Here is a 20,230-nt window from a genome sequence, read left to right as displayed (position 1 = left end):
TTGCAAAACAGACATATTGTGACCGTTAAATTTTGGGACTGTTTCTATAGCGTCCTTTAATTTGATCTGGGGCAATGGATCCTGGTCCGGAATATTATTACTATTCAATGCCTCAGGAGTTTTATTGTAATTTAGCACCGGTTTTGTATCGAAACGGGAGGAACCCGGTGTAGCAAAGTTATTCGCAATTGGCGGGGGTGCAAGAAGTTTTTTCATCATTGCTTCGATATTCTGTATTTTATCGGAAAGACCTTTAAGCGTGGGTTCGGGCGGTCCGATGCCTTCGCCCGTATACGTTTTAGTTTCGGAATTTACCGCAAATCTCATGTGCAAATTGTCGATTTCGGCTCGTTTCTCACGTAATTTTTGTAATTGTTCCATTATTTCGGCGGTGGCGTTTTCTATAGCGCTATTGAAAGGCTCCGCGTCTTGGTCTAGCACGCGGAGGCTGTCGGTATCACCGGATTTGGACATTTTTAAACTCGGTAAATTTTATTATTTTAGGGTGATTTAAGAGGTTTCCTATGTTTAAGCGTCCGGCAGCAGCTACTCAAAATCTATGATATTCTCTACCCGGGTAGTTTATATCGAACCTGTTATAATTTTTATTTATTTGACGTAAATGCTCTGTGCACGCGGCACGACTGCTAATAGGCCGTACTTTGAACAGAAGGTTTTTGCAACGAGGGCACTCAGGGAATATATCGTTAGGTTAGTGGTAGTGCACTTGATATATCTCGTCTACCTCTACCCGATTTGAATTAAAGCAATTTAGGCAAATTTTTCCGCCTTCCTTTTTTTTTTTTTTTTTTTTTTTTTGTAAATTGATAAAGGGAACTATAATTTTATTACCCTATGTATTATATATAATTCAATTAAATCCCATACTTTATCCGAAACGTATGAGATGAAAAATTTAAGAATTATCAAAAAAGATGCTATAACAAAAATTTCCGAAATGTTATCTTTTTCCGGATAATTATCGAAAAGGGTATTAACAGGGTAGGGGAGAATTTCGTGGAGCCAGAACTGGTATGAATTATACCTGCGGTGGTTCGCTATTATCAGATAGAGAAGTGCAACTGCAATAAGGGTTGAGACGACCTTCATTTTTGAATTTAATTCGCTTAAATGTGGCGATGAGGATTAAAAACGTGAAGAAAATCATAAACATGGATTTTCCTGATGTACCTTAGCGGTCCCCATCACGAGGTGATGGTTTGTATTGATCATCCTGTGTTGTTGACCGCTAAGGTGCAACATCAAGGTGATCGGTGATTGAGGAGATGGGGTAGGAGTTGAGTTTGATAGACTTTAGTGGAGTGATTTTGAGGTTTACTAGTGGAATTGGGAATAGGAAACGCGCGAAAAATCGTGGGACGTTACAGTGTGCCTCGCGAGACAGCCTCGCAATGTCGATACGCAACTTGAGAAACACGCGGACACTCAAACAATTACAGTTGGCACGATAGATTTTGCCCAAAAAATTACAACAGTACTATGACGGTAATGAAACCTCACCCTGAATATGTCTAAATACAGTCTTGGGTTGGAAGTAAAATGTAGAGGTGTGTCAGTTAGTATGACAATGGCGTCAGACGAAAAAAAAAATTGAACTTCACGTTTATTATGTATCATGTTGATACAATACGTAAAAATAAGTAAAAGGTAAACGAAAAATTTGAACTTAGACCACTTTCATAATAACCGGTACGTATAATGAAAAAGACAGGGGTAGTAAGCGTAAAGGTACTTACGATCTTTACTGCTCTACAGTCACTCGTGTTTCTGACTATCGAGGCTTTGTTGGCCGCAAGGACCAGTGTTGCCAGAAAATAATTGCTGGCGCGGTTCACGCACACATTACCACCACTCCTGTAGGTGATCCTACTACACAACTTGCGATTCTTTCCTGAAACCGCTGGACAGTTTCAAACTGTTTTTCTCACTCACTCAATATTTTGTATTTCACTTGCACCAAGGACCGAGCGACACGTCTCGGCCCGCGTAAAAGTTCAAACGCGCAAAGGTGTTGCGTTAAAAGTATACGCACAGGATAATCAAAAATTCTTTCCTGTGTACATTTCTGCAACCAAAAAGTATTCCCGGAAGTACATACTCTATGTAAATGTATCAGCTTACACCAATCCTAACGAGATTGGAACAGAACGCATATATCTGTCCTTTTCCCACTATCTTTTGTTCTGCTTCTCAGCATCTGTAACTAATGCAGCGACAACGCTAATTGATCAGTTTTCTGCCGTTTGCACTACGGTGAAGACGGAGAAAGCAATCGGGGTTTTATTTACTGCGCAGATATTGATACAAGGAACAATCGCTATTTGAAGGGTGATGCAAAAACGAAGCAGCCCAAGTTATCTGCAAAGCGTTTGTCAAAAAATAAAAAGCGTCGAGAAATGTAAGTTATGTTTTATGGTACAGATTTTTATACAGTTACAGTTTGTGATGTAGTAGAAGTAGCACGGTATTTTGTTGTATATAATATACTATACAGTATTATTCATATTCTTCAAATATGTATATCAACAGCTATTCGATGCTATGCGCACCGCGACGCATGTCATTCCTTTACCCCTCTTGTCTCGCTCATTCTTTTCCAATTCGTATATTCATCATTATTTAATTAATTAATAATCGGATGTATACCGTGTTTGGACTCATATTCATGTGGAAAATGTCAGCAGAACGTTCTTGCAACTTTCGTGCCGATGAGACGAAATGTAGGAATTTTAAATTTCGTTATATATGTTATACAAACTATATGCGTTTTGTTAGTATCAAACGTTCAACCAGTATACGCGTTTCGTTAGATATGCTTCCTTTATATTGCAGTTGTGATTATTTCAACCGTTGTACGTAGTTTTCAATTGATAAAAAATGTAATTCAGATTTTATTTCTGTGAGGTAGAAGATAATGTTTAAAATTAGCAACAGTCATCGATGCTTTGCGATTCGATATTGCGCATATGCAGTTACTTGTTGAATACGAAATATGTACACATTGTTTCTTTTTTTGTGGATTTTTGACCGCAATATGTACGTCGATATGTGTACCTTTAGCGAAATTGTCTCATTGAAAAGCCCAGTCTTCAGGTGAAGTCAGACGGCGACTCGGCTTGGCGAGCGCGAGTCGGCAGCTTACATAATAGCTATATGTATATCAAAAGTGCTCAATTGTATCGCGATTTAATTTGTTAGTACTTTGAATAATGGATTGCAGAGGTACACATAATTAGTAAATCAAGCTTCAGCCATGAGTATTTTAATTTCCAACGAACAGAATTAAAGTATAATCATAAAATTGATGGAATTTTTCAATAACTTTCGTTGGAAAAGCTCTAAATATCCAGGAACCTCATGGAACCTGATATCAGGTCGTCAATGATGAAATTTGTAGAAAAACAGGCAAAGTTGGTTGATAACTTACAAATATAAGGAATTATTTTATTCATCAAAGTATGCACCATTATTGTCTATACCCTTTTGCCATTTAAGCGGCAGGTTGTTCAGGCCGGTGATATAAAACCCTGGCGGACGAGAGTCAATGAATTCCTGGAAGGCCAGTTTTACAGCATTGTCGGAATTAAATTGTTTTCCTATTAAAAAGTTGTCCAAATTGCGGAAGAAGTGGTAGTCAGTGGGGGCTAGGTCTGGTGAGTATGGAGGATGATGAAGAAGTCCCAACTCCAATTCCTGTAGTTTTGCCACAGTCACTTTTGCAGTGTGTGGTGTAGCGTTATCATGCAATAAGATAGGAGTCGATCTGTTGACCAATCTAGGCTGTTTTTCTTTAAGTTTTTGCATCATTTCGTCCAGTTGGTTGCAGTATGTTTCTGCTATGATCGTTGAGCCGGGTTTCATGAAATCATAATGGATTACACCTGCGCTAGACCACCAAACAGTCACCATCAGCTTCTTCTGATGAATATTGCGCTTTGGAGTGTGTTTTGGTAATTCATCCTTGCCCAACCACTGTGCTGAACGTTTGCGATTGTCATATTGGATCCATTTCTCATCACAAGTGACAATTCGGTTAAAAAATGGATCGGATTTCTGACGAGAAAGCAACATCAAGCAAGCTTCCAAACGCTTTCGTTTCTGTTTTTCACTCGGTTCACGTGGAATCCACTTATCCAACTTTTTCACTTTACCGATTTGAGCTAAATGCGTTAATATTGTTTGTTTGCTAACACCAAACTTCAACGATAATTCATAGGCACTCTGAGATGGGTCAGACTCAACGGTGACCTTTAGTTCGTCATTATTGACCTTTGATTCTGGACGACCGCGTGGCTCGTTTGTGAGGTCAAAGTTACCTGTATGAAATTTGGAGAACCAATTTGATACTGTCTGCTCTGTAGTAACGCTAGAGCCAAATACACTATTAATGTTTCGCGCGGTCTGCGATGCCTTAGTTCCACGTAAGAATTCATACTTCATAATAGTGCGAATTTCCGACCGTTCCATTTTCAACAATATTAATTTTTAAAAAAAGTTTTTAATATTTTGTAGTGGTTACAATGATTTCTGTAAACAGGCGAGATATGTAACTTTCTAACAAAGAAAAACAGAACGGTAAAATATTAAGCCAATGTCAAATAAGAAGCTGTTAAAGTTGGCAATATTCTTAACTACAAATTTCATCCTTGCCAACCTAATAATTGTTGTGCTATCTGTTCTATTTGCTTTATAGAGTACATATTCAAAAGTTATAGCGGCAAATATTTGCAACTCTACATAATTTTTATAAATAATTAAAATAATTCTATCTCCAAAAATGATGATGTTAAGAGCTAAAATGTATAATTCATTCTAAATAACGTGGTCATAAATAATTTTTCTCTACAAAACACACTTCATATTCGCTTTCTGCATTCTAAGAAACCCCTACTTTTTTTAATTAAGTATGTTATCAGATTGCCGGTTTAGCGGCCATCTTTTATTCGACGATTTATTCCAATAAATTCTTATTCGAATAAACTTTTATTCGTTATTCTCGAATAACTTCATTTTATTCGTAACTTTTATTCCAACATTATTCGAAGCAGAATTTATTCGAAAACATTTATTCGATATTTTATTGGAATAACGCCCAACTTTGATTGTAAGCAATGGTTTCTGACTTCCGATGCGTGCTACGCAGAGTCGTCGAAACGAATCCCTCTCAAACCCTCGTCGATGACCCTGACGTCATCGGCCTTCCTTGTGCGTCGAAATGACATTGTATACCTTATGCATTCTCCTGGGCCTCGCCTTCCAAAGTTCCAAGACGGCAAGCGATACCCAGTGTTGTTTTCAATATTCCCACATTGGACGTTATGACTTCCTTACACAATTGAAGGGTCAGATGCAATAAGGGGACTAGCGCTCGAAAATGGGAAAAATTATTGTCCAAACGCTAAGAAAGATTGGAAAATTAAATGTTGTTAAACTGAATTTTAAAAAATATAGTGTTGTAAAGCTCGTTACGACACACATTTTTTTCTATTTACAGTTTGTTTATCCAATCATTACTATTCGAGCTAAAAATTATAAACAAAAAATTCTTCATCGTCCAAAATCATTATTTCTTTAAACATAAATTGCGGTAACTTGAGTAAATATTAACGGATCCTTATGAAACTTAAAACATAACTGTAAGAAACTCTAGCGAAGCCGTAAAATGTATGCACAAAACCCTTATGTTAACAAATATAATAATATTTAATTAAAAAGTAATACTGGACATAATCCATGCTTTTCAACGTTTGCCGTTAAAAAGTATCGAGACAATTTTGACGTACGTATAACTTGCAGGGACAAAGTTTTTCCTTAATATACAAGAAAGATTTTCACCAATTTTCACACTGATTAATAAATAATTGTAGAAGATATGACGATGTATATAAATCCCGCGCGGCACCATGTTGTATGTTGAATTGGACTAGTGAAAATGCGCAAGCTGGATGCGCGTGATTATTATATGGTCGGCTCTTCGAAGTGACAGAAATTATAACCTATGTATATGCTATATGACAATAAATGTTTAGTGGCTATTTCGTTCTTTTACGCTACATTTGTGAACTTTTTATCATCCTTCCAAAACATTATTATTACGCCGCAACAGTATCTTTAGGAAATCGGGTATAACATATAGGTTATATTTTCTGTCATTTCGAGGAGCCGACCATATAATAATCACGCGCATCCAGCCTGCGCATTTTCACTAGTCCTATTCAACATACAACACAGTTTTATACATAATGTTTGTTCATAACTGATTTCTGCACAGGACGTGCAATAAGTGTATTTCATGTTCTGTTTTGGTGCTTTGCTAATCAAAAAATGTCTAACCTAACAAATTTCATTTTCTGGGGACATCCCCTCATCTATTTTTCCTTTTCACTTATAATTCCTTACTGCCAACGTAGATTATTGTAGCATAAGCACAGTTCAAGTAATGTACAATGAATTTTCTACGTTTGCAGTACCAGCAGACTTTCCGTTTAAATTTTTATAAGTACAACGCAACAGCTGAGAATTTATTTCCTTATTCAGAATCGAATACGGAAAGAGCAAACAGCTCCCTCTCGCGAGCACCAGGCAGCCGCGAATCTATGGGTAATACCATTTCTGTGCAGAAAAACCCTGCTGTAATACCGACCTGCCAAATCGGCCAGGTCACGTGACGTGTCTACCTCCTTAACAATTCCGCACTCGCTTCTAACCCGGGTCCCAGAACTTAAGAAGGTCTTCTGCTCCCGACTGTGCGCGTCTAGCATAGACGGCTTATACTTTCTAAGATATTTATAGTAAATATTTGGGCAAACCTGCCAACGAACTGGGCCTTCGCTGATTTCGATGACCTTCACATATGTTGTCAAAGTCGTCATTCCGAACAACATTTCTCTTTAAACTTTTTGGCGGTCGGCTTTGGTTTACGATATATTCGCAAAGAACTTTACTTAACACTAGAATTACCGAGTTTAACACATACAGTATTTCCTCGTTACGAGCTCGGTTTGGTGTACACGATACGGACTTTTCGCTATCCCCACCACTTCTGTCTCACTCTTGTCCGGCGAAGGCATGAGCGAGCGAGAACGGTACAAAACAGACGACGCGTTGATAATGATGTTTTGTCTCGGTCCGTCTTTCGGACGCCTGACACTCTGTCCTTCGCATGCGCGACCATCGCGCACGCTCGCCGCGCACGCAGTGTTCCATCTCGCTCTCCCCTTCGGCCAGAAAGAAGCGAGAAACGAACACTCGGAATTAGGGCGGTGTTCACGATACGGGCTCAACGCCGGTCCCGACCAGCGAGCCGCTAACGAGGAAATACTGTACTCGCATCGGTTCGCTAACATGCTTTACGCGCCCGTGAGCGGGCGCGCACCCCCCGCACCATCCTGCCCCAACCAATACTAATACCGTCGGCTGTGAAACAGATTTCAATATATTATGCCGAAAGTTTTTCATATGTTTTTGACAACATATGTCAGGGTCATTGAAATCTGTGAGGAGGTAGCTATCAATATATTATGTCGAAGGTTTTTTTATTAATATCTCCGAAACTAAAGTCGACCGCTAAAAAGTTTAAAGGGAAATGTTGTTCAGAATGACGACCTTGGCAGCATATTTGAAGATCATCGAAATCGGTGAGGGCCCAGTTCATTGTCAAGTTTACCAATATTTGTCGTATGATCGCCAGAATTATTCGTTGTATGGTCGTCGCCTCACCCCACCAATTGTGGGGGGGGGGGAGATCTCCCTCGACAGCAGTTAAGGCTGCCGTTTCACCGGGCCTTGAATGTGTGCGTACGCTCACACAAGCTAGGAAAAGCGTGTACGTACACGCGAAACCGTTTCAACCAACTCTCGTCTTGGAATCGGCAAGAAGGAAGTTTTTGAGGGTATAGTTGCATCCAGTAGACATTCGTGCAGGGTGGTCTGGTGCGTTTGAACCTTAATAAGCACCGTACGTTGAAATAATAATGAATTTATGAATCATGTACTAAGACAGACTCGAGAAATGACAGAATATGATCGATACACGTTATATGATCGTGCCCGGTCCCGAGCGGCGAATATGTAACCAGTGATGCCAGAATCGTGGGACATGGGACAAATGCTTACCCCCACTATGACCTACCGTCATTTCCCACTATGGCCTACCGTCGTCCCTCACTTTCTTCCCATCGCACTGCACACAGGCATAGACCTACTCCCGTCCGTGTGCTCTGCAGCCCAACAGACAGCTCACATGGACAGGAGTAGGGATATGCTTGTGTGCAGTGCGATGGGAAGAAAGTGGGGGACGACGGTAGGCCATAGTGAGAGACGACGGTAGGTCATAGTGGGGGTAAGCGTCCCACGTCCCAGGATTCTGGCATCACTGTATGTAACGAATATTTACCGTGGACCTGAAAATTAAATGGACAGAACACAAAGTCTCAACATAGACGAGGAGGTTGAGCCAGTTGATCGGGAGGGGAGAAGTCGTGGTGGATGGCTTGTGATTGGCGGAGTAGTACGCATGCGTCGCACTTTATTTTAAACGGAGTGCTTATATAGGGTGTATTATAATATACTTATATGTAAAAAAAACTTAACATATGCCATACACATATATATAACCCTAACCCAGACCATACATATATATATATATATGCCATACATACATATATATATATATATATATATATATATATATACATACATACACACACACACTTATATATTACTTACATATATGTACTTACACATGAGCCCTCAATTGACGAGTGGCATATGTTTTACCGAGTCTTAAGAAACCAAAATATAATGTTGCAATTACGTACTAACGTTTCAAACTCAACGTCAAACTTAAGCACAAAAAATATAAAAGAAGCAATGCCCTTACCGATGATATGTCACTTTCATCAACCAATCACCGACCGTCTACTACTTCATGCGCAGTACCATGTACCCCCCCCCCCCGCCCTTACTGTCACGAGCTTAAGCCTCGCAGCTTTGTGCTCCGTCCATTTAATTCTTAGGTCCATGATATTTACTGTACCTCTAAGCATTTGCAAGCGCCGTACGTTTCTGTAAAGGTACGGTTAGAACAAACGAAAGAAGGATGCTCGTTCGCCCCACACTTCGACCAAATTCAAATCAGCGAGAATTCGTTTACGTTCGGTAAATAATTCGCCGAACGTTTCAGAATGCTCGAGGAATGCTCTTTTCATTTGAACAAGTGCTAAACGTATGAAGAACGCGTGGGAAATGTTTAGGTCATATTTATTAAACATGGAATGGGACCATACCCTATCGTTGCAATTAATAGAATTATATAGAGAACATAGGTGTCTGTGGGATCCTACTTATGGTAATTATAAAACAATTTAAAAAAAGAAGGTGCTTGGAATGACATAGCGAAAGTGATGAAATGTGAAGTAAAGGAGCCCATACAGGTTGAGATCTGAATCACTAAATATTGCAAGTATCAGTATCGCGATACAAATCTCAACGTGTATTTGACTGTCTCAGTATCGATGTATCAGTATCAGTCATCGCCTGTATCGAGGTACTGAAACGCCGATACCTCGAGCCTGCAACTGATACGAATATCTGCATGTTTTAGCGTGTATGTTGTTGTCTCTTGTATCGCGCTACCAAGGTTTACTTTTTTTTTTAGACGGACACTTAGAAGTTTAGCACTTAAGAATGTTACCAGGAAATTTCATGGAAATCGAAAAACGAGAGACGAAAGCACCCAGAAACCTGAATATAGAACTTTGCATACGTGCAAAATATTATTAACACTATTCCCATCGACACTTCACGTATACCTATTCCTACCGCAACCGGTCAAATGACCGGTCTTTAGCACAACTTATATTTTTTAATATAGAATGAAGATAATAACCAATTTGACAGTATAAAAATATAGTTTCTTTTATTCAGAAGTACATCATGTACATTTTATTTGTTTTCACCGCATTTTTTTTACTAATTGTCTTCTCGATTGTACATTTTCCACACTTTTTACATTTTAGACAGATTTTGTTAGTCTTATTGTCTTTGCAATATCTTATCTGGCATGTTTTCCGTTCACGTAAACTTGTACTTGTATTTGTGACGGGTGTTGGTTGATATTCTTTGCCTAGCTGTAGCACTTTTTGATATTCGATGCAAATTCTTCTGCCAATTGAAATAAAAATTATTGTCTCGAAAGTTCTTCTCCCATGGTTTCTTTATATAAAACCCATGCATTTATCCCGGCTAAGTCTAGGATATTGAAAAATACCTGTGAACACCATCTCCGACATTTAGATTTTACCGTATAATTTCCGGCCATTTGGTCGGTCACATCTACACCAAATTTGGTGCTATTATATAATCTAATTGTCTCCGGTATACGGATATTATTTTCATCAACTTGTACGGAGTTATGCATTGAACTAAGAATCAGTACATTTTTATTTGGTTTAGCTTTGTAAATTGTCAGAGTACAATTATTTGAACGATATAATTTTGTTGAGAAACGTGTCATATTGCCTTTTTTCAGTTTCGCCAATTTTGGTAGCTCCCTTCTAATTGCTCGAATTATTCCAACAACTGTAGTTTTCTTTATTAAAATGTTTGTTGCTAGAGACACGCTTGTAAAAAAATTGTCCGTGGTTATATTTCTTCCACATCCTGTATACGGTTCTACTAATTTCAAAGTGACAAACTCTCTAAGCGGAACTGAAGGTTTTCTCCTTTCATCTTTTCCCAAATATGGGAAGCTGTTTATTATATATTTGCTACTGTCACGTCCCGGGTGAAGGTCTTTTTAGGGGAATGACATAGTTGGGGTAGATCGGGAGGAAGCCTTGGCACGAAAACCAGTTTCGCGACACAAGGCTAGTTGAGGGAGTTTAGGCACGAAACCCAGCTTCGCGGCACTAAGGAGGATAGGACTTTGGCACGAAAACCAGTTTCGCGGCACAAAGTGAGGCAGGAGTTAGGCAAGAAAACCAGTTTCGCGGCACTAGGAACGATGGGAGTTAGGCACGAAAACCAGTTTCGCGGCACTAGGAACGATGGGAGTTAGGCACGAAAACCAGTTTCGCGGCACTAGGAACGATGGGAGTTTTGGCACGAAAACCAGCTTCGCGGCACAAACAACCAGGGAAGGTAAAGCAGTGCTTGCACTAGTTGATGGTTGTGCATTAGCAGTTGTTGATAACATGCCAGTGAACTGAGTTTGAGATGCTTCATTTGCGGTGTTATCCCCGATAAATTTGTGATCTGGTATTGCATAGGGATTCAAAGGATATATTCCTGTCTTCTCAAAGCCTTTTGTAGCATTCCCAACTGTAGCTGCTAAATTCCAAGCATGCTTTAATAAGCCTCCGAAGACAACTTTACTGATTCCTTTATTCGTATTTGAAAGTTGCCATACCGTCGCTTGCTGGTGATAATAAGTTTTTAATGGCTTAAAATATGACACATCAAGCGGCTGGAGAGCATGAGATGTGTGCGGGGGAATCAGAACCATCTCAATTTCCAAAGATTCACACAAGTCTACCACTGCTAAGTTTGTGTGCGACAAGTGACCATCCAAAATTAAAATGACTTTCCCTTTTGTGCGGTAGCGATTGAAATGTTCCAACCACAATTTAAATGCTTCTTCAGTCACCCAGCCTTTTTCAGTCATAGCAATCTGGGTACCAGAAGGCATTCCTATCATAAAATCGTCTCGTTTACGCACACCCTTAAAAAGAACAAATGGGGGTATGTATTGTCCTGCGGAATTCATACAGGCCAAAACTGTCACGTTCTCACCTCGCTCTACACTGGTCATGCTCACTACATCTTTACATCCTTTTGCCGCGATCACATTCGGAGGACGGTTGTTAAGTGCTAGTCCAGTTTCATCCTGATTATAGATACATTCGGGTCTTCCCCGTAGATTATTATCATCGATGACCTTCTCTAAAGTCTTGTAGAAATTTGCCACTTTATCTTTTTCCATACCATTAATTCTGGTTCGAGATAGACCCTCTGGTTTTCGAATTGTTATATTCTTGTTTCTTTTCACAAATTTGTGGACCCAGTCTTCCCCTGCCATCTCTTTCTCTGTGTTAAAATTATGTTTTAATCCATGATGTCTTACAAAATCAAAAACGTACTTTCGGACATTTTTGGGTGTAATACCGAATCCGCGACTTGCTAAATAAATTAAGCGATCGGCGAACTTCTTTTCTGTCTCTGGATCCATCGTTGGCTGTCCACCACGACGCTTAGTTAGACATTGCGAAGAAGTTACTCTCCTTTGTAAACTTGTGTAAGGTACATCATAAATTTCTGCAGCTTGACGTGTAGCCATTTCTTTAGATTTTACTTTTATTACTGCTTCTCTCATTTTTTCTGCACACCATGATCCTTGATCGGTCTTTTTTATGTACGTACGAACCATCTCTATATAAATAATTATAATATTTATAATTATACAAATACTCGAATGAAGAAAAAGACTGATCCGATTCACCCCACATGACGTGATCCGATTAGCCCCATATGTAAGGATTTAAAAGTGAGTAGATTACAGAAACATATTATGATATAATAGTCTAAAATATATCAAACACTAAATTTGAACACCACGCAGGCTAATAATAGCAAACACATTTAAACTTTCAAGCTTACCTTGTTATTTTAAACACGAAATTACAGATTACGTAGGTTAGATTCGGTACGAAATTCTGACATTCGCATGCGTCCGCCTCACTGAAAATGTGTGCCAGCACGAAACAATACCTTAAAAAAATTGACGGGCTATTGAGTTTGGTGCGGGAGAGGGGCACGAGGTACTCCGAAGGATCGGAATGCTCATTTCTATCGCGATGTAAGAAATATGGACTAAATTCTTATTTTGATCCGATTCGCCCTGGTCTACCCTATCTGTGATTCGACATTGTGACGTGGTCCGTGATCCTGCAATTCTCTCTTCGTGTGGACATCACGAAGGTGGAGTTGTTGCCGCGGTTTAGGCAGATCAGCCCCTGTGCCGTCATTGTCTCTACTAGATTTCTTCCTTTGACGTTGGTTGCCGCACAGCCCCACATTGTGTGTTGGGCATTTGCGACCATTCCAATGACTACTTCTAGGCCTTGGTCAAGGCACCATTCCGTGATTTCTACACCTTTGCTGTCGAACGGTGTGTCTTTTGCCTGCCAGTGGGAGTACATCGATGTAAGCACATATTTCTTTATATTGTCGCTTTCCTCACTGTCCGACTCAATGCTGATTGTGGCTGTATATTCATTGCTGAGCTGTGGAAGGAACGTTACATTGAGCCCACTCCTTATCAGGATGCAGGCTCTTAGTTTATTTGTTACGGCCGCCGACCAGATTTTGCAGGCCGCTCCAAGGTTCCTGGATCAATACGATGTCTCTTCTTTCTCGCTTTATGAGATAAGTTAGAGTCGTCGTTGCCGCTTGGCAGTGATGCAGGTTGATCTGCGTCACTCTCAATGCCATGACCTGAAAGGAAAGGAGATGTTTAAGATGTACTTATCTTTTTCGCGGTCCACTGTTGTTCCATGTGCGGCTTGGCTTCTTCCTTCCCGTTCCAATCTTCCTCTCCCCTCTCCCCCTCTTTTTTCTTCTTTTTTCATTATTTTTTGGTGTTTTTGTTTTTAGACTTTTCCCTTCTGCCCTCTCGAATTCTCCCACCCCCTAACGACGGTGCCCCCCCCTAATATGATTTATGGGTCTGGGTCGGGAGCTTTTTTTCTTTTCTTTTATTTTTTTCTTTTCTCCCCTTCCCTGCCCCTTCTATCTTATATTTCCTCATTTCGCTGTTCCCACCCCATATTTGTTGTGAGGCTTAAACTTATCTTTATCCCATTCTCTCCCGATTTGACTTTGCCCTCCCGTCACGGATTTCTGTACCTTTATTGGATATCGGAGATTGGTGGGGAGCGGTAGTTGGGCAGATGCTTTACAATACAATATACTGCGCTGATATTATAGGTAAAAAGAAAAATAGATTTATTTATATGTAATTGTTGGCTGTGTGAGTTTGACAATTCGGTGCGTGTGTGAATGTGTGTGTGTCGTCGTGGCTAGTGATGGTAATGATGGCGTCCTAAGTGTCGGTGACGGTGTTCTTGCTTCTTTTCCGTCCTTCCGAGAATCCTGATGTTACTACTTGTATTTTTTCATCGAGATTCTCAGGAAGCCGCCCCCCATAACAAAGGTCAGGCTCTTCCTCTCGGCATGCGGACTCTTATTTCCCGTCCACTTTCCTTTGTGTGTGTGTGGGGGGGGGGGACGCTTTTAATGACCTGCCATTTCGTGGCCCTGGAGGAGGGGAATACCTTCTCTTGGATCCACGAATCCACGGTCTGTGGGTTCGAGCACCTGATCATCACCTCGCATTTTCTATTTAGGGCTTCCGGTTCCTGCCTGATTATGGGCTTGCCAGAGCGAGCAGTTCATCGGCTGGTTCATCAATTCTTCCAGCCCTTTGCCTTGCGAGGTGACGATCAGGCCTCCGTTTTTTGAGGCCGTGCCTCAGCACCCTTATGGGGGCCTTCCTGCGCGTAGCCTCGTGCGCTATCTTATTTGTTAGCGTGTCCGTCGCTTCCTTTGTCATTTGGTTGGCTGGGTAATTGGCGTAGGTGTACGCCGACGTCCTTTTCTTCTCCGTCTTCTCCATTACACTTGCCCTTTCCCCTCTGTTGTTCGCCCCCTGTTCCTTCCTACTTCCTCGTCTTTTTTCCCCCGCCCTCTGGCGGTCCCTAGCTCCCCTGCTTTGGGGGGCGATGACTCCCCTGGGTCTTTGGTGCTTGCTGCGCTGCTCCTTGGAGGCGACAGCTCTTCTTTCCCTGCGCTTGTCGATGCGGTTGGTGCTCCCTCGTTGTCGTCCCCGGTGGGGCCTGTTGGAGATCCTAGTGTCCAGGCAGCCGGGATGGGTGGTTCTGGTAAGCTCCATCTGACGAGGATTATGGGGAGTTGCCCCGTCCCCGCGTTGTCCTCCTCTGACGAAGGGTCCTCTTCGACCTGAGTCGGTCCCGGGGTCGGAAGGAACCTCCTGAGCTTTTCCAGCTCCTTCAAGTTCTTCTCTTTCTCCTCCCTTTCCTCCTCTTGGGAGTCGATGATAGCACCGCGGAGTCTGCGGGGGGGGGGGGGGCTACCGTTCCTAGCTCTGCGGAGCTCCCTTCTGTTGACGGCCAGTCCAGGCCTGCAGTTCGTCCTGAATAGCGCGACTAGGTCTTCCCGCTGGCAGCTTCTTGGCGTCGACCTTCATTTTCCCGGCGCTTGTAGTAATCTGTCCTGCGAGGGGGGGGGGGGGGGCAGAGAAGAGAGAGACGGAAAGTATTCCAATTAGTAATTGTGAGGATACTTATACCTGGTTTTGGGTTTCCCCGCAGCCCTTATGGGTTGTATTTCGCGATTTGTTTATCTTACTTGCGGCGTGCATGTGTATGTATGGTCGATTGTTTGTGGGTACGTGCGTAGTTCGGTTGTCTGTCGGGGTGTGTAGTCGCACGTTTTATTCCCCCCCCCTATCCCTACCTATTTTTGCGTTGAGTGATTGGTCAGTCAGTTGGTTGGATTGTCGGTTGGTTGGTTGGTTGATTTGGTCGGTTGAAGGATCAATCTGCAGAGGCATGTATTTACTGGATGAGGTGAGATGCGGATGTGGTCCAGAGAGGAAGTGGGGGATTATGAGTGGGTCCCTGGGTTGTTTGCAATCTGGCTTTCGGGGTCCTTTTGAATTTCCTGGGCTCCTCTCTTCAGTCTTCCTGTAACCCCTATCTGCCCCTCTACTCCCCATGCCTCCCCTCCTTGAGTAAATGTTACGATTATCTCACCCTTGTCCTAGTCGAACTGTGGATCGGGGTCCTCTTCGATGCTTGGAGGGATTCTCCCCTGCCCTTCAGCATAATAGTCAATGTCATCGCCGTCGCTGCTGTCGCTGTCTTCCTCCTCGTTCCAGCGGGGTTCCCTTCGCTGAGCGTTGTCGGGATTCCCTTGATCCCATGGTGCCTGCGTTGCTGTTGCGGGCGTAGGTGGTGGCGTCGTCCTGGGTTGTGGTTGGTTGACGGCCTCCAGCCACTCCGCTACGTCCTGCCACGCGACTCCGTCCGCTCGCGGGAGGATCTGCCTGATGGCCGTGCGTCCTCCATTACTCCTGATTCTGCCATCCCTTATTCTGTGGGGGCTGTTCTGCTCCGGAGCGATGTCCCTGGGCGACATACTTATTTCTGGTCCTAGGAAGGATGGGAGAGGGAGTTGAGGTGACGGTTTTGTCAGGAGTTTGACCATCCACGCGGGTGTCCTCGTTGCGTTACTTTTTCTTTGTTGCCCTTGTTCTTAATTGTAGGGGATGTGTGAGGTTGTAGTGTGGGGTTTTCTAAAATTTGCGGACCGTGTTTGGGCGCAGCCTTTAAGATCGACGCAGCTCCGTGATTCGTCTTTTTCTATTCTTATGTTATATTGTTTGATGTTAGTTTTGGGCGAACTTTACGAGGTGCGAGGAGGGCTGTGGGGGCGTGATGTCCGATATTTCTGTTACTGCGAGGTCCGTAGAAGGCAGCGGAGGTGCGACGAGTGGGGATCGTATGACTATCACGGCGAGGGTTCTGGGAGCGGTTATTGAGAAGGCGAGGAGAGTTTGGGCCCAGAGGAGTGCCCGTTCTGTCAGTTTTGTGTGCGGTTTCAGTGTGTAGGCGCGTGGGGAAATAGGTCGAGGTTCAAGAACGTCCGGGTTCTTGGTGGCGGCGTGCGAGAATTAGCGGTGTTGTATTAGTTCGGCGTTTATTTTCCCGGAAATGCTCAATATCTTAAAACTAGAGGACTCACTTTGGAATTCTGTATGTCGTGGCTTCGTCCTTGGGCCGCACTCCACTCACTCACTGGCCTGGTAGGCGTCTACCGTCTCTACTTGATTTACACGGCACTTTTGCGTGGTTTCGCGGTGGAGGTGATCTTGCGATTTATTGGCGCGGTCTGTATTTCCACTTTGTCTATGCGTTTTGGAATTTTCCGACTGTACTCTTTGGTGCTTGATGAGGTCTACACTAAGGCTAAGGTCGATTATAAGCAGCACCATTTCAAATACAGTAATTATACTTAATTTATTAAAAATAGATTTATGTTCATTTTTGTTATATTTACATTCAGATTAAAATTGGATTACAACAAATTTGAACCAATTCTTATGCATTTATAGATAGAAAAAAACGTTCTACAGATTAATGGTTGTATCATACAAGATTTTAAATCCCCACCTAAAAAACAGTCCGGTAAAAGGAAAGTGGAGGAATCAAGAACTGAAGAAGTGTATTCTATTTTAAAATACACAATAGTTAACAGGGTTCCACGGGATGAAGGCTCAGATTTCGGAGAACATGTAGCAATGAAGCTCCGAAAATATAACAACCATGCAAGAAATTCCGTGGAATACCTGATTAAAAATATATTTTATGATGCTGATATGAGTAAATTTGCAAAATCTGATTCAAAACCGTCAACATCACGAGACCAGCTACCTCCACTTTTACGGGACCAGCCATCTCTGTCACCATCAATAATTTTTATAGAAACACTATCACCATCTTCCTTATATTTCCATTCGACATCATCATGTTCATCTTCAAAATCAACTAACGAGGCCTTATCATTCATAGGCGAACTAATTTGATTTGTAGGTGTTCTTTGGTCCCTCATGCCAGTAATGAATCCATTTTCTTGCGTACTTCAATTACTTGACAATTCATCACTTTCGCTATGTCATTCCAAGCATCTTCTTTTTGGGAAATATTTTTTTAATTACCATAAGTATGATCCCATAGGCACCTATGTTCTGTATATAATTCTAATAATCGATTTCTTTTTTCAAATAATTGTTATTTCATTCAGTTTCTATAATTTATTAATAGTGTATAAAGCTTGTACACATTTAAATAAAAAAATAAGACCAATTGATATTTCATTGATATTTTATTAAAGTTATATTTTATTTCCATACATTTATGATATATTATGTTGCCAAGGTAAACAATCTACATTGTAAAAATAGTGCATGAAATGATTTCTTATGGTTTCCCACTGTCTTTCGTTTCGATGTCCTACTCTTCGAAGAGGTAAAAACGATGCGTTGTTATCATTCCTCAAGTTGCCATTATTACTCTCTTCGTTATTGAATGTATCGGGTTGTCTGCGATATTTTTTTTTGCACGAAGAAATTATGCAAATAAACACATGCCATTGCAACAATTGATGCCTTTCTTGGTTGTAATAACATGGGTTCTCTTAACACTCGGAAGACAGATGAAAGAATACCAAAAGTGTTCTCCACAACACGACGTGCTCTAGATAAACGATAATTATAAATTCTATTATCGGGTCCGATAACATGAACACCAGGATAAGGTTTCATACTACTTTTTGTTGCGTTCTAGAAAGATTGATACCAGGTGGAATTTTTAAATCGTTATTTTGGAGTTTCTGGTCGAACACAGAATTTTTTAACACTCCACCATCTGATATTCTTCATTGGCAACCAATATCAGGAAAAATAAAGTTATAATTTGCATCACAGCCATCAAAACAATACTAAAATTAGACTTATAGTTGAAGAAGTCGCTGCGACTTTTAATTGATGCTTGTAGAACACAGTGTTTGCCATCGATAGCTCCAATGCAATTAGAGAAATTCCACTTTTCTTCAAATGTACGTGTTTACCCATTCTTCTTCTGTAGATGGTGTCTAATACCAAAAGGAATATCACAAACATATTAAAGATTATATATATAACTTGTTTAAAATTGGTCCAAGCGACTTGAGTGTTTTTGAGAAGCTGAAAGGATTAGTTTACGGTTTAAGGTGACGTGTTTGGTCGTTTTGGAAAAAAATTGCAATTGGTCGGAATAGCGAAGAAAATAGTAAAGATCGTTTTTAAATCTTTTTTTTTGTGAGCCTGTAATGAAAATTCAAAAAACCCGGATGGAATCATTTATCCAACGATGGATTTCGTTAGTCTAGAATTATAGATGTAGTACACGTTTGTCCATCCAAAGATTTAGTTTGTCAATCGTATCCCACTTAAAAAGAAGCGGAAAATGTTCATAATTCGTCGGTGTGCTGATGACGAATTTTTTAATTTGTTTATAACTTTTTTCTGGAGGGTGGACAAACAACGATTTTGGGTGGACAAACGTAGACAGATCGTGGACAATCGTATCCCACTTTTAAAAAATTGAAAAGTGTTCAGGGGGGCTGATGACAAAGTTTTCGGGCTGTTTTCAGCCAATGTCGGTTCGGGACTGGGCTTACGTCAAATCCAGACTCACCCCTACAGAAACGCATAACGCTTACATACATACGTTTAAAGTTAAATATTTCAAAAAATACAAAGCGTCTACACCTATATCTATATATTTTTTACACCGGTAAAAAGAGATCTACATGTGTACAATAAGTTGCATTAAAATCTGGGCCAACCACCCCGAACGGTTCCCTCGTGAGATCGACTGACAATGAGACGGCATGCGACAGCGATAAGTCATAAATTACGGTGCTTTCTTACTCGCCGCTGCAACTACGAAAGAAGTAGTGGCGATGGCGTATTATCACTCACAGATCACGCAGTGTATCACTTAAGGAGGCGGTACTGTATTATTTTTCCATTTTTGTAAAATATCTTTTTCGGAAGATTGCAGAAAAATATGGGGTCGCAAATAAAAAAATGTACCAGTTAAACATAGTAGTTAAAAACAGTAACATGAAAAATGAAAGTACTTACAACGATTTAAGCATAAAATATGTAATTAGTTTTGTATAATATTAACTAGAAATTTCTAATTTTTAGTGAATTCAACAGAGCACTATTACGAATAACCCGAATGATTAGAGGAATTGGAAATCCTCTTATAGCTGTATATGCTAGATGTTACTTATGTCGAGTGGGGTTGGCTTTAAACAAAACATCTGACTTTGAATTTGTAAGAGAAAATTTTTATGATTTTCTGTCTACATATCAGCTGTTATTTGGCCAGTTCGTTAAAATTGAACGGATAAAACAGAACATGTCTTTACATTCTTATCTGAATCTCTACTCACCAGCTTTAGATTGGATTTTGCAAATTTTAGTAGCCACAACTTCTGAAAATCTATTGGAAGATGTGCTTTCTCAATGTACAAATCAAAGAAATAGGTGATTATATATTACTATATTCTATATATA

At 40.9% G+C, this 20,230-nt stretch overlaps 1 protein-coding gene across 3 annotated transcripts in view; it reads left to right on the top strand.

Annotated features, from left to right (window-relative positions):
- The window catches only part of LOC143372208 (VPS35 endosomal protein-sorting factor-like), a 70,726-nt gene that overhangs the window by 37,181 nt on the left and 13,315 nt on the right, over positions 1 to 20,230 (top strand). For all 3 annotated transcript variants that reach the window (XM_076818220.1, XM_076818221.1, XM_076818219.1), the window contains one exon: positions 19,856 to 20,200. In XM_076818220.1, coding sequence (XP_076674335.1) covers positions 19,856 to 20,200 — 345 coding nt within the window. The remainder of the gene's footprint in view (positions 1 to 19,855; positions 20,201 to 20,230) is intronic.

The sequence above is a fragment of the Andrena cerasifolii genome, chromosome 8 (genome assembly GCF_050908995.1).
Source record: "Andrena cerasifolii isolate SP2316 chromosome 8, iyAndCera1_principal, whole genome shotgun sequence".
Lineage (NCBI taxonomy): Eukaryota > Metazoa > Arthropoda > Insecta > Hymenoptera > Andrenidae > Andrena > Andrena cerasifolii.
This window is presented reverse-complemented; position numbering and strand designations above follow the sequence as displayed.